This window comes from Polistes fuscatus, unplaced genomic scaffold, assembly GCF_010416935.1.
Source record: "Polistes fuscatus isolate 324 unplaced genomic scaffold, CU_Pfus_HIC Scaffold7, whole genome shotgun sequence".
Classification (NCBI taxonomy): domain Eukaryota; kingdom Metazoa; phylum Arthropoda; class Insecta; order Hymenoptera; family Vespidae; genus Polistes; species Polistes fuscatus.
Window position 1 is genome coordinate 9546203 of NW_025113151.1, and position 14646 is coordinate 9560848.

General features: G+C 26.8%; 3 protein-coding genes across 8 annotated transcripts; 1 reads left to right on the forward strand and 2 right to left on the reverse strand.

The window, feature by feature from the left end:
• Positions 1–201: 201 nt before the first annotated feature.
• Positions 202–4377, forward strand: LOC122524328 ((Lyso)-N-acylphosphatidylethanolamine lipase). 3 transcript variants are annotated; one of them, XM_043646499.1, is made up of 7 exons: positions 202–420; positions 1749–1916; positions 2613–2689; positions 2767–2973; positions 3157–3486; positions 3550–3667; positions 3741–4377. In XM_043646499.1, the coding sequence occupies exons 2-7, from the start codon at positions 1885–1887 to the stop codon at positions 4165–4167; spliced, it is 1191 nt and encodes a 396-aa protein (XP_043502434.1). In that variant the 5' UTR covers positions 202–420; positions 1749–1884; the 3' UTR covers positions 4168–4377. The 3 variants fall into 3 exon arrangements, with proteins under 3 accessions (XP_043502434.1, XP_043502435.1, XP_043502436.1); XM_043646500.1 differs by having other exon boundaries at positions 231–420; positions 1752–1916; XM_043646501.1 differs by lacking the exons at positions 202–420; positions 1749–1916 and adding an exon at positions 1995–2326.
• A 381-nt stretch (positions 4378–4758) lies between these two features.
• Positions 4759–8176, reverse strand: LOC122524330. Of its 2 annotated transcripts, none has more exons than XM_043646506.1 (3): positions 8091–8176; positions 5329–5908; positions 4759–5261 (listed from the first exon to the last, which is right to left on the reverse strand). In XM_043646506.1, the coding sequence occupies exons 2-3, from the start codon at positions 5854–5856 to the stop codon at positions 4926–4928; spliced, it is 864 nt and encodes a 287-aa protein (XP_043502441.1). In that variant the 5' UTR covers positions 5857–5908; positions 8091–8176; the 3' UTR covers positions 4759–4925. The 2 variants fall into 2 exon arrangements, with proteins under 2 accessions (XP_043502441.1, XP_043502440.1); XM_043646505.1 differs by lacking the exon at positions 8091–8176 and adding an exon at positions 6005–6424.
• A 15-nt stretch (positions 8177–8191) lies between these two features.
• On the reverse strand, positions 8192–14188 carry LOC122524329 (retinoblastoma-like protein 2). 3 transcript variants are annotated; one of them, XM_043646503.1, is made up of 10 exons: positions 13910–14188; positions 13068–13599; positions 12695–12991; positions 12123–12224; positions 11465–11562; positions 10980–11366; positions 10465–10901; positions 9421–10351; positions 9081–9308; positions 8192–8274 (listed from the first exon to the last, which is right to left on the reverse strand). In XM_043646503.1, exons 1-9 carry the CDS (start codon positions 14045–14047, stop codon positions 9120–9122), a joined length of 3111 nt encoding a protein of 1036 aa, XP_043502438.1. In that variant the 5' UTR covers positions 14048–14188; the 3' UTR covers positions 8192–8274; positions 9081–9119. The 3 variants fall into 3 exon arrangements, with proteins under 3 accessions (XP_043502438.1, XP_043502437.1, XP_043502439.1); XM_043646502.1 differs by lacking the exon at positions 8192–8274 and having other exon boundaries at positions 8986–9308; XM_043646504.1 differs by lacking the exons at positions 8192–8274; positions 12123–12224 and having other exon boundaries at positions 8986–9308.
• Between the last annotated feature and the right edge of the window lie 458 nt (positions 14189–14646).

Genomic DNA, 14646 nt, shown 5'->3' on the forward strand with positions numbered 1-14646 from the left:
TATATATGTATGTAATTAGGAAAGTAGCTAACAATGAATCCAAAAATAGAAAAAATTAATTTTGCGATTTATTTTATAATACAAATGATTTTAATTATTATATTATATAAATAATTTAAAATCACATATAAAATCAATACTGTCATTTTTGGACTCAGTCCTCTTCTATAATCATGAATTCATTTACATATATAAATATATATATTTACATATTACATATTTCATATTAGATTGAATACCTGCTGAACTTTGCAATGCCTATATATGTGTATATCTTTGAAACCACAAAACGATTGAGCGGAATAATGAGAATCGTGCAAGTCTACAATGAGGATGTGGTGATTGAAACGAATAGCTCGCATCGTATAAGAGCAAAAAGTATTCAACCAGAGCTCAAATTAGTAGGATATCATAGTATGGGTAAGCTCTTCCTTTTCTCTTATATATATTTATATATATACATGTACATTTAAATTGATTTATACAGTTAAAAACAAAAAGAAACAAAAAATCTAATTTATAATAACTAATTTTATTTTAAAAGGATACCCATTTTGAGAATATTATCAAGAAAATATAATAATATACCTATTTTAGAATACTAATGAAACAGATCAAACTAAACGGAAATTTTAGTTAATAGACAACTATAATGTATGCATGAAAATAATCATTATTATAATAATATTTATTATCATCATTACTAATAAATGTAAAGCAAGACATGAAATCTTTTTTGAAGTTCTATTCGGTAAATTTCGTGAAAGTTCGACTATGTTCGGTAAAATATTGGAGGCGCGCTCGCTAATCAAGATTTTTTCTTTTTTTTAAATACTAAGAAACAATTTCTGATATGATATCAATAAATTGTAAATACGTAAGTATATGATATTGATGAACTCCTATTTTCTTTCAATGATCGATTGTATGAAAATACGACCTTTGAGCTTGGATTTTCTTATCAGTGATTAAAAGTAAAGGTTGCATCACGAGATAAAAATTTTAATCATCAGAGAAAAACAACAATTAGAATCGAATAAGTATTCTCGTTTCAAAATCAATTGATAAAAATTTTATCAATAATTAACAGTGTTCGCGTGTAAAATAATCATTTGTATTTATGATAAACTTCGTAAAATTGTGTAAGTTTTTGCAACTAATTTAAATAATCACTCTAATTTTCTTTTTTACAAAACGTACTTAAATATGTACGTAAATATACATATAATGACATAAAATAAAATTAAAGTAAGGACGATTGATAAGACTTAAATTAGTGGTGTTACATTGAAAATGTACGTATGTATGTCAGGGTTAAAGAAAACATTCGCAATGGAATTACAAGAATCGTGAAGTTAGTCTTCTTTATAAACACATTATATTAATTATTTATTTACAAAACATATTTTGTAAATGTGAATAGGCGAGAATTTTTGTATTATAAAATTACGAAAATTTCGAACGTCAATGCATACATTGTTTTTCTATGCTTTTTAAATGATCGTCAAGGTTATGTTTCATTTTGTGGAAGAAGAGCAGCATTTATTTAGTTAATAATAAACTGAATGATTGAGGATAAAGAAATATATGTATTTTAGATTTTTATGTACACTTTTTTCCAAGGACTAAACACTAATCCTTTTTTATGTGTATAGGATATATACATATATATATAATACGTATAATGTGGTATGTATATCTTCTACCAATGAATGATCAGCTGATTCTCCCACTCATTTGTTTTTTAGCAGACGACATAAAAGCTTTGTATATAGTGTTCAGTTATTAGATAGAAGACTTGAGTATACAAAGTTCAGCTTTTTGTTGGTGGACAGTCATCGACGAGGATAAAAACTAATAATTATTATACAATTTAATAAACTTATGGCTGATCATGAAGTTGTCAAGTCTAAAAGGTGAGCGATGCAGTTTTTTTTAAAACTGTCAATTAAAATGTTTCTTTGATCGAACCTTTATCACGTTTAAATTTACACTGTGTTGATATATATATATATATATATATATATGAACATGCTTTTGCACCTAATCGCGTAAGAAAGATTTTACATTACGTCACTTCTCATCATATTTCGCATCACAATTGTCATTGTCAAGATACACGTATTTACTCTTGATACGAGAGAAATCATAATAAACACAAAGAGCATTGATTTTAATTAAATATGTGATTTAGATATTATTGATTATCGAAAATGACATTAATAACAAAAATTGTTTATCTATATTTATTGCAAAATTATAGCATATGAGGAGTCATATTTTGTAATTTTTATTTAAAGTATATTTTTAAAATATGAAAATAGAGGTGAGAATTTTTTCCCCCTGTCGTGTTTATATTTTTTGTATTACTTTTTTTTAATATGTATATTATTAATAAGAAAAATTAATAGTTATTTGTTTATTTATATAATTGAGTTAACATTAGGTTAAATTCTTGCAATTGGTTAACTTGAAAAATTTGAAAATCTTTATATTTAAATTTATATATAGATGCATGCTTCCTATTGTATACATATATTCAAAAAGTCTTTCTTTAGCAAATGAATTATGTAAGTTAAATTTCATGAAAATAATTTTATTTTGTTTATTAGTTGGTTTTGGGGATGGTTTAGTTGGTCAGGATCATCTTCAACCATGTTACGTGCTGCAGAGAAAAAAATACTTTCTTGTAAGTAAAGTTAAATGAGAAAATTTATAATTATAGCTAAATGATTTATTTTTTATGAAATATTTTATGTTTAATAGGTTTGAAAACAGCATATCGAGGATGGTATGTAGATATTGGTCCCGTAGTAGGTACAGCCGATAAAATATGGACTATCTCTTTAAACGAAGAATCACCAAGAACGCCTATCGTTCTCTTACATGGATTAGGTGCAGGTGTAGCTCTTTGGTGTTTAAATCTTGATGCATTTGCATCGCAAAGACCAGTATATGCCATAGATCTTTTAGGTAGTAAATTATTATTATTATTATTATTATTATTATTTATATCAATGTTATATATATATATATATAATTTTATTTAAGATTAATTCATTAAATTTTGAATATCACATTAATTCTTATCTTAATTTTATGATAATCAAATAATGTTGTAATATGTGGATAAAACAAGTATAATAATTTTCACAGGTTTTGGTAGGAGTAGTAGGCCAGTCTTTAGTTCAGAAGCAAAAGAAGCAGAAGAACAATTAGTTCGTTCTATCGAAGAATGGAGAAGAGAAATGCAATTAGAAAGATTTGTATTGTTAGGACATTCGATGGGTGGTTTCCTTGCTGCATCCTATACTATGCAATATCCAGAAAGGGTAAAACACTTGATTCTTGCGGATCCTTGGGGATTCCCAGAAAGACCTTCAGAAGTAGTAGCAAAAGTAAATGTTCCTCTTTGGGTTAAAGCCATAGCTTTTGTAGTGCGGCCATTAAATCCTTTGTGGGCAGTAAGAGTTGCAGGCCCATTTGGTAAATATACCTTTTATTTGCAAACTATACAAATTTTAATTTAATTCCTTATCATATTTTTAGGACAATGGCTTATTGAAAAAACTAGGCCAGACATAGTTAAGAAATTCTCTCCATTACTGAAAGACGATACAGGAATAATTTCACAATATATACATCAATGCAATGCGCAAACTCCATCGTAAGATTTTTTTATAATAATCCATGTATTTGTATTCATAAGAATTATTATTTAATTATAATTTTTTTACTAGCGGAGAAAGTGCTTTTCATGCTATGATGCAAGGCTTTGGTTGGGCAAAGAATCCTATTGTTAAACGAATGGATAAATTAAAACCAGAAGTTCCAATAACATTATTATACGGTAGTCGTTCTTGGGTAGATAACTCAGCTGGTGAAGTTATCAAACAATCTCGTTCATCATCGTACGTTAATGTCCAAGTTATATCAGGAGCAGGACATCATGTTTATGCTGATAAAAGTGATACTTTTAACAAATATGTATTGGAAGCATGCGCTTTAACTGATTCAACTCAGTTCTTAACAAATTCGAATATACATATAATTTCAAAATATACAATGGAAGATGATGTTTTACTGAAAACAAAAAATGATACATCGGAACCTCAAAGAGTAGATGAAGAACAAGAATTAGATGCACAACGACCAAAATCTAGTTAATGTATATTTTATTATTTTATAAAAATGAATTTTATGATGATAATATGTACACAGATGCACATATGAACTATACATGGCCTGCATGTATTAATGTATTATATTTAAGAAAAGAAAAAAAGTACAATAATTATGCGACGTTCAACATTTGAATGTTATAATAATAGTTATATAATTTGATTAAAAGTAGGATTTTTTTAAGTCATATTAAAACCTTTCTAAAATTTTTTTAATTATGCTTCTCTATATTAAAATACAATGTTAGTATATCTGACTTATATCGATATTTATTTTCCAATTTTGACAATAGGTTTGGATAAAGATAGGAACTGTAGTTCCCTAGTGATTTTTTTCTAATTAAATATTATTATTTTAAAAAGAATTATATATAAAAGGTCACAAAACAAGATAGTTTCTATCTATGGATAATATTGTAATATTAATTAAATTGATTTTTTGTATATTATTTAATATATAGCAATTTTTATCTATTGAAATTCATAAGAAAAAGAAAAAGAGTAAATTATATGCTTTACGAAATATAAATTTAACAATTATTAATTAAAATATAATGAAAGCAATTAAAATAATTTAGTATCAAGATTTTCGTATTCTTTGATTGTGTGTGAAATAGTTGCGTGTATAATATATAATTAAATTATTCTTTACAAATAACTAAAATGTCCTACTAAGTATTATATTTATATAAAATAAAATAACATACCATATCAATGAAATTATTAACTATTTTAGTGACATTTTTATTTTTCAAACTTATCATCATTTTCATCATATTTCATAAGTGTATTATTAAAGTCTTGATCGAAGTAAGTTTCATCATCATCATCATCATCGTCGTTATATGTACTATGAACATTTGGTTGCAAATGTTTGTTGCTTTTTAAGCGATATATTTTCTTTTCTTCTATCTTTCTCTTCTTCAAGAATTCGGTAAATAATTCTCGTTGATTTTTGCTCTTAGAAATATCTTTGTTATCAAGAAAAGTAGACAAAGGCTGTGCCTTTAGTTCTGAATGTGATTCTAATATGTCCTTATTGCTAGTACGATTTTTTGATTTATTTATAGAGTTTTTAATCTACAAATAAATAAATCAAATAGATATGAATTTAATAAAGTTACCAACTAGAGTTATTCAACTATACCTTTAACATAATTTTATGATGATCTAATCCTAGAACATCATGCCTCATTTCTGGTAGTGTTATTTGAAAACTATTGTTAGAATGATCAGTTTCATCGTCATTAGAAATATCTAATTGTATAGTTTTATTGTTGGCTTCAATATAATCTTTATCGAAGTCAAGCGATGCTAATCTATTTTCAACTTCTCTTGCTAGAGAAACTGTTTTATCTTTCACAAAGCATATAATGGGTACATTACTGATGATACGCATTTGGGATAGTTCATGACGTAAGATGTATGAATTCTTTTTTAAAACTTCTTCTATTGTTGTTGGCCAATTCTTATCTTCCACTTTCTCTAATACCCAAAATACATTAAGAGTTTTATAATCTGAAGAAATACTCACATTTGTTATTTCGACACCACGTTCTGAAAACTCTGATGCAGCTTCGCATGTTGACATTAAGTCAGTTATATGTTTCATAAACAGTTTGTTAAGTACAACTATTCTTCTCTTCGCATATATCGAAGGTTTTTTTTCCTTCATCAAACTTGAATAAAAATCCAAATCAGCAGGCGGCTTATCTTTATACCACTTTCTACAGAATTAAATGTAAACTTTTAGACAAATTTTTATTCATTTCATAACTTTAATTTCATAACAAAGTTTCATAACATGCACACTTTATTTCTACCTTTTAGGTTCACTTTGTTTTAGAAACCTATTCATGAATTTACTTTCTCTTATTGCATAATTTTTATACATTGTATTATTCGAACTAATAAATCTACGCACTGTATGAGGTATGATAGAAATGTTTATGTTTTTATGCATTTTTAACTATCTTAACTAATCATCGAAGTAATGGATATAATAAAAAGGACAATAAATATTTGAACTATTTTTAACTATATTGTATAGAACTTTCGTATATGTACACACGTCGCGTGAAACACTGAATCTATTATCACGAGAGCAGTTATACAATTAATTCACTCATTTGCCGCTAGATGACATTCAAGATTAAAATCGATCTTCGAGATATCGATATAAATCACGTATTTAGGAACAAGATTTAAAATTAACATTTAATTTTGGTGAAAGACAAATAAAAAACATTTGTTATACACGTTCATAGAAATAGAAACAAAAAATTTCGATTTCTTTTCATTAATTTACTTGATATAATACCACATATGTACATATATATTAAAAGTAGCGATTAATATAATGTTTATACGAATTTTTACAGTATTTAAAAGATGATTGAAGGAACTCTCATAATCGTTGAAACAAAATCGCACGCAGAATGTATTATATTTATAAATCAAATATATTATCTTTTTCTTTCTTTTTTTGTTTTCATTCTCAAAGATTTTACACAAAATCCGTTATTTGACTTCGTATAAAAAAAACTTCTGAGGTAAAAGTTACACTATTTAAAGAAATATTTAGGTGATCTCATTTAATTGAAACACCTTGTATAATTGAGTAGTTCTTGCATAAATTACGAATTTGTTTTAATATAAATTAAAAATTATTTTCAAATTAAAGCGTTTCATTTATAACTTAAATTACAAACTTTTAACTTGATTAAGGAAATGTTTTTACAACTTTTAAATCCTAATTTTGTGTGTCTTATAACTTGCGTTCTTATATATCTTATAATTTAATATTAAATGACAGACTTATGAGATCGAAACTTTCAATTAAATTTGAAAATGCTTAGAACTAAACTGTTAAAAAAGAGGATAATTAAATCCTTCTCTCCTGCTTTTAGTTACACATTAACTAAATTTCATATACATAATAACTTACGACACTCGAAACTAAAAGTACATTAGTAATTGAAATTCTAATTATTCTTTATGCCTCAAGGAAAATAAATGTATATGTATATAAGCCAAATTATGTAAATACACAGGATGTTCCTTAACTGGTGGTACAAATGAAAAAGGGATTCTACAATCTAAATCGTAGACTTAGTTTTTCATGTAAAATCATCCCTTTTTCGTTTGTACCACCAGTTATGGAACACCCTTGTATATATACATATATATAACTCGAGTCTTACTCTTGATATGTTCAAATATTTTGGTAAAATTAATATTAAAATTTTATATGGCTAAAGCAAATAATAATAATATAAATTTAGATATACGACATTTATCTAAGTAAATATAACAAATTTTTCAGTCAAAGTATAATTAGTCAATAATATTGACAATAACAATTAATAACTATTACGAAACGTAAATCAAAAAACCTTATTTATAGTAATTTTTGACACTATCAATGAGAGAAGTCGCATATTACAACATAATTCATCGACTAACAATTTATCATAAATTTAATAGAAAAATATTTTCATTCTTACTTGATTTTAAATTAGCAAGTCATCATATATATATATAATTTTCATATTACTATAAATGGAACGCATGCTTATTTTTGAATATCAATACAGAGATGAAGATGATATATACTTTTATAAAATAATTATAAAATACTAAACGCGTAACTAGAATGTTCTGTGAAATAGAAAATTCCTTAAAAATCATAAACGTTTAATCATACAATTGTTTTATAATGAACCACGCACATTCAAAATTAATGACAATTCTATTTAATAAAATGTGTAAGATTAATATACGAATTTTCTAAACATGCAAACGAAAAAGTATATACAGTTTTATAAATATATGTCAATACTTCATGGAATTGTATCAACACAGTAAATTAAGTAAAAAATGTCATATGAATATATTATCCGAATTTACCTTAGTTTCAAGTTACAGATGATTCAAAATTTCCAAGTGGTCACTTTTGGTTCCAACACAAACTACTGTATGTTTTAATTTTATATGATGTTATCAAATAATGTCCATCAGCATGAAGCACACATAATTGTGTTCAGTCAGTGTCTTATTCTCATGAATAATATTAGTGGCAATTAGTAATATTCTGAAATTGACAAAATAGTTTTCAATACTTTTGCTGAAATGAACTTCATGCAACTCATGTATGGCCGTATAAATGGAAATTAACTGAAAGCACGTCGATTATACAAAGAAAACTCCCTGGAAAGTAGAATTCCAAATCGTAGAATATTTTTATCCATTCATAGGAATGGTCGGTGCAAGGACGGGCACTTTAAATATTTTCTTTAATTGTCTATAACTCGAAAACTAAGGTATATTAGACATATATTTATACGACCATTTTTTAAGTGTTTTGTGTGTAGATATATCTCCGAAAGTATTGACATGAATTTTTGAAAAACTTTGTATATTAATATATATATATATACATATAACAAAAAAGAAAAAAAAAGTTTTCATACGATCGATTGAAAAATACTTGTTTTTATTCCAGATACGATTCACCTGATAAAAGAATAATTACTTTCTTGCTACATATCGAAAAATTAGATGCCGTATTTTAATCTTCTCTGTATTGGTATAGCAGTAACTACTATTGCACCTTCATTAAAAGCTTTAATTTGATAATGACAAATAAAATTTCTCTCTTTTAAAACTGATATATGACATATTTGTTGCTTTGCTGATTCATAGATTTGACGTTCATTAATTTGTTTGATCATAAATTTTTTCAAGATTGTGATTAACAGTAGTCACAATATTAAACAAAAAAAAAAAGATAATAAATCTGTCAATCATAATATTTTCAATCTTTTTTTCTAACTTAATCTATAAAAATAAAATTTTACAAAAATCTTTTCTACAAATTTTCACATTGTTTAGTCTCACTTAAATTGTATAGATTGGTTCAATTTAAATGAACTTTAATTATTGTGTTTTTGTACGGCGTTCGTCCATAATGTTTTCCAGTTTTCTAACAACTGTCGTTGACTTTTTTATTGGAGAGGGCCCTCCATCTGTCATTTCTACATCAGTAGTATCATCTGATAAAAGTCGTTTGTTGACACTTTTTTTTGCGCTTATAGAAATCATCATTTTATTAATAGCTTCTAAATCCTAAAAGAAAAACAATCTATAATAACAATTTATAATAATAAAACTAATCAATAATAATTTTGTATTTTAGATTATACTTATATATCGATAGTATATTTTTAAGAAAACATACCTTAGCTGGACTGCGACTAAAGCAATAACTTAATTGTGGTGCAGGTGATGCATTCATTGCTTTTATATCAAGTGTACGTGTTAAAATACTGTCTGTAACACGTCTCACTGGAGAATTAGTGCACACTTTACTTTTAGGTAATGGACTTAATGTAAGAGTTTGAGTACTTCCACGAGCCAATCCTAATTTATTAGCAACTTCTTTAACTTGTGGCACATAAACTGTATTATAAAATTTAATTAAATCTCCACGTCTCTCAGTTCCATAATCTTGTGATGTTCCTGCCATATTTGTCGGTGTTGGAGGTGCTACATTTGCTTCTTCATCCATTTGAATTTCGTTACTTCCTGATGCTTCAGTGTGTGCTCTTATTTCTTGTGGTCCTTTGCAAATAAGTACTGACCTATATATATGAGACTCTGCTTGTGGTTGTAAACGATAACATCGCATGATTTCGGTAAAAGAATTTTTCTCCATTTTAACTAATTTACATATCACATAAACTGCACACATAAGAATTTGATCCAAGTGTCGATCTCTCATTAACTCTGTACGCTCTTTTATCGAATATTCAAATATTGTCCATATTTTTTTCTGTAAATCTATGTCTGTAATATCTAAGGAGTTGCAAAGGTCCTGCATACGTACACATGCGAGATTATAGAATTTTCTAAAAAATAACGCGACAGAACCAGTTTTTTTTGGTTTTCCAGCTTCCTTAGTAATTGATGAGCTTTGTGATAAATTAATAGTTGTTTGTGGAGTAGATGTTTTTGGTACTGTAAGTTGATCAGGTAATGCTAAAAGTATTCGTGAATTACCATCAATTACAACTTTTGAAGATACACGTAAAACACTTTGTCCGGTAGTTCTTGTATCAGGAAATAAACGCTTTTTAGCTATACCAGATGCCGTTATTGGTGATTGGAATCTAAAATAATTATATAAATATATTTAAAATACACAAGTATTCGGTAATTCACTCTATTTATATACAAATGGATAGAAACAAAAACAACAACAAATATATAAATAAATAAGTACCTATCGGATGCAGAAGAAATTGGACTTTGTGATACATCATTATGTCCACTACGATCAACAGTAATTCTTTTTAATATTGGCTGCCCCGTATTATTTTGGTCTATTATTTCTAGTGTACCAGGTAAAGAAACGTCTTCACAACTAGGTACTTCACCAATGGTAGATTCAATCGCTTGCCATAATGGACTATTCTTTTTCCAAGCTAATGCTTCTAATATTCTTTCTTCTGTTTGACTTAAATGCTTTACAACATCACGCGGTAATTGTTCTTCTGCTCGTACTATTATTTCTATAACCTTATAGAAATAGTAAGCTTCTAAATCCAAGGCCTTTAATATCCATGGAAATACCTTATCATTACTTTTATATGAGTAAATAACTATCTCTAAGCAGCACGCGAACAAACATCGTATAAATCTTTCATTCATAAGTAAATTCTAAAATAAATATATAAATTAATGTTAATATATATACAGTCATAGTTTATAATTTTTATAAATGTATTTGATACTTACCGTAATATCATAATTAGGCTTTTTATGTTTTTCATCGTTAAGAATCATCTCTAAAAATTTGTAAAAAAGAGTTTGTCCTAAACAAAGACGTTTCCTTCCAAAATCTAGAGTCGAGTTTTCGTTAGTATCTGAACTTTTGGTGTAATTGGCACAAAATTGTTCCCCTATCTCTTTTACTTTCGTTGTTACAAATGTTTTAACATCTTGCGTGCAATTATTGAATATTTGCAATAAAGTTGCGCTTGGCGAAGACTGACCAGCTAACATAGCTTGAAGGCGTATTACACTTTGAGTAGCTGTAAAGACTGGAGTTGTGCTTGATATATCCTTTGGTTTGAGATATTTGCGACCTGTTAGTGGAGTTGGAGGTGCTAAATGTTGCATTTGCTGTAAAAATTAAAATATAATTATTTAATTATAGTAATCAAAAATAGTCTCTGATATGATATTTAATTCTAATTTAAATGAAACTATTGTAAACTTACTCCTGCATAATGATCTCGTCTTGACTGAAACTGATCATGAATATCGCTACTACTACTGCCCTGTGCAGGTGAACCAATATTATCACTAGCATCTTGACCTGTAAATGAATTCATTTATTTAAATATTTCTATATCTTAATATATTTATAAGATAAAATTTAAATTAGTTTGCTTGACCATTTTTATAATTTATGAAAAAAATGGCAAAACAATTTTAATAAATGTATAAATTAAAAAGGTAAGTCTATAACTATATAATTAATTACTCTCTATATACATACATGCATGTTATATTCTATATATGTAAAGAGTCTTGTAAATAATGGTACAAGCGAGCAGGGAGAGTAAAATAATAAAATCCGTTGAGCTGAAACTGTATTAAGTGTATGCGGTAATTGACAAATTTTCTAACCTATTTTTCTTAAAAACAAAGCCTTATATGAACAAATTTTATTCTACATTATCGCTTTAGTTTTTCATGTAGAATCACTCCCAGTTCGCTTGTATCACCTGTTACAGGATACCCCGTATATATTTATACATATATATTAAATATATAATTTTTCAACGGTAATAAAAAATATAGAAATAGAAATGTACCATAAAAATTGATTTCCAATTGAATATCAGGAATAGTAAAAGAAAGTTATAAACCTACCTCTTACAGGCATAGGTTTTGCAAATTTAGTACGACAAACAATATCTCCTCCAACTATTTCCAAGCTTGATATCCCGCCTAGTCTCACTCTCCTCCATTCAGCTGCAAACCACAGCCAAGGCAAAGCAGACACAAATCGGTTAACCGCAAGAAATGAAAATTATTTAAAGATAAGATAAAAATAGACAGTTAATGACAATCCCTTTAAATTGAATCTAATGGTAAGAAAAAAAACAAAGAAATGTGATGATTTTAAATGATATTCAATGTTTCAATGAAATAAAAAAATAAAAGATGAATTAAATAGTATATTATATTAATGTGTAAGTGTTATTTAACAAAGTAACATCAATTATGAGTTTAAATAAAAAATGTTAAACGAGTTGGCATGCTTTAACATACTATAGTATGAGCTGCATAAGCATTGTAATGAAAAAAAAAAAATTAATAACAACAAAAAAGAAACAGAAAGTACATGCGAAAGCTAAATTATATATGCTATATATATATAAATATATGTGTTAAAATTAAATATTTAATATAAGCATTAAATAAATTTAAAGAATTTTTACCTAGAAATATTCTTTCGTCAAAGTCTCCAACGCTCAACACATATTGCTCATATACTTTATTAATAGCTTTACTATTTCCATCAAAATTTGAAGCTTCTAAAATACCAGAAAAATTAGACTGTTCTCCACGAAGGATTTTCTCATTAAATAACTTATTAATATGATTCTTCAAGTGGTATTCTTTGATACATTTTGCTTCAACGGCAACAGCTTCATGACGCTCGCATAATAAATTAATAATACAATTTGGATTTTGCGGTGGTATATAATTTTCATCGTTGAAATTTCCTGGTAAACCTGTAAAAAGTAGTACATTTTATTAAAAAAATATTAAGTTCATAATGAAATAAATACAAATAAAACTTTATCTTACCAGGAAAATTAGGATTTAGAAGATCTTTCCTATTTGCCATTAAAGCATTGGCATATATAAGGTCACAACAAGCCAAAAGTAAATGATAAGAATTAACTAAATCATCAGATATGTCGGGAAATGCTCCTTTTATACAAATAAATAATGTCCAACAAAATTCAAATACTCTTGACGGTGTACAAGGAAATGATTTATTTCTTCTCGATCTAGATGGTCTTGAAATGTCATCAGATGGATCTTTAAATATGTCAGTAAAAATAGGCTGATACTTTTTAAAAATAACCATAGAAACTGAAAAGTTTCCTTCTAGTTTATCAATCTTTTCCCTGAAATCTTGTGGCATGCTAGCCATGTCTGCCCAAGATTTACTTTTTGTAAAGAACTGTATCAATGGTAGATTGCATAATTGTAAAAGACGAGTTAAAGATACACCATTTCCTTCTACATTGCTACCTGTTCTTCCAACGGTAGGTGCAGAAGATTTTCTGCATGCAACATATAAAGCGCATCCTATCCAATGAAGTTGATCACCCTAAAAATATGACAATTATTAATTAAATACATATATCATTTATGCCAAACCTATTTATATAACATAGATAACTTAAATAACATTAATTGTATTAAATGAACTAATAAGTGAATTAATATTTGTATAAAAATATTTAATAGAAATAAAATAACATATATGATGAAAAATAGAATGTCATTGTATCATTGGGTTTGACATTACTTGGAATGAAAATAAAATAAATTTACTTAGCTTTATTATTTGATAAAATAGAAAAAATATATATTGTTTATTTTTTATTCCATTTTAATTAGATTAATGTTAAAATCACCTCCAAGGTATAATTTTGTCGAATAGTTTCGTATGATCTCCAAGCTTCAGAAGCAGCAGTTGCATCCATATTTAATTTCTGACATAAATCTTGATGTCTACTATAAGTCGAGTCCTCCATATCTTCCGATTCTCCCATTTTTCACGTTGAATATTATGAACAATGGCTTTAAAATAATATGGACAAATAAAACACAACTGTCGGTTATCTACGCCATACGAGAATGGTCCTACTAAAGCTGTTACTTGGCGGGAAACTACACGAGCGCCGCCATATTGCCATGTTGGCGGGAAACGTAGAGAGGCAATTAAGAGAAAAAAATTCTCAAGGATGAAATTACGTAGCTTATAATAAATAATCACAAGATTCAAAATATTTATTAAAATCTAATGTTATTAGATTTTTATTTTCCCTTCTTTATTTCATTAAATCAATTTTTGATTGAACGAGAAAGAAAGATTTTCGTTAGCTAACTAAAGACATTTACTTTTCGTGTGTGTATACATATATAATGCGTTTGATTATTAGATAGAAAGACAAATTATAAGATTAATATAGATTTTTGTATGTGTGATATTATATACGCATGCGCGTTATACGAATTTTTTCTGCTAACTTAAGAACTAATATATTTTAATATATGAATAAGAAGAATAAATATTTATTGGAAAATTAACTTTAGTAGAATATATATATTCTTTAGTATTTTATTAATTATTTTTATCAATATCATTTTA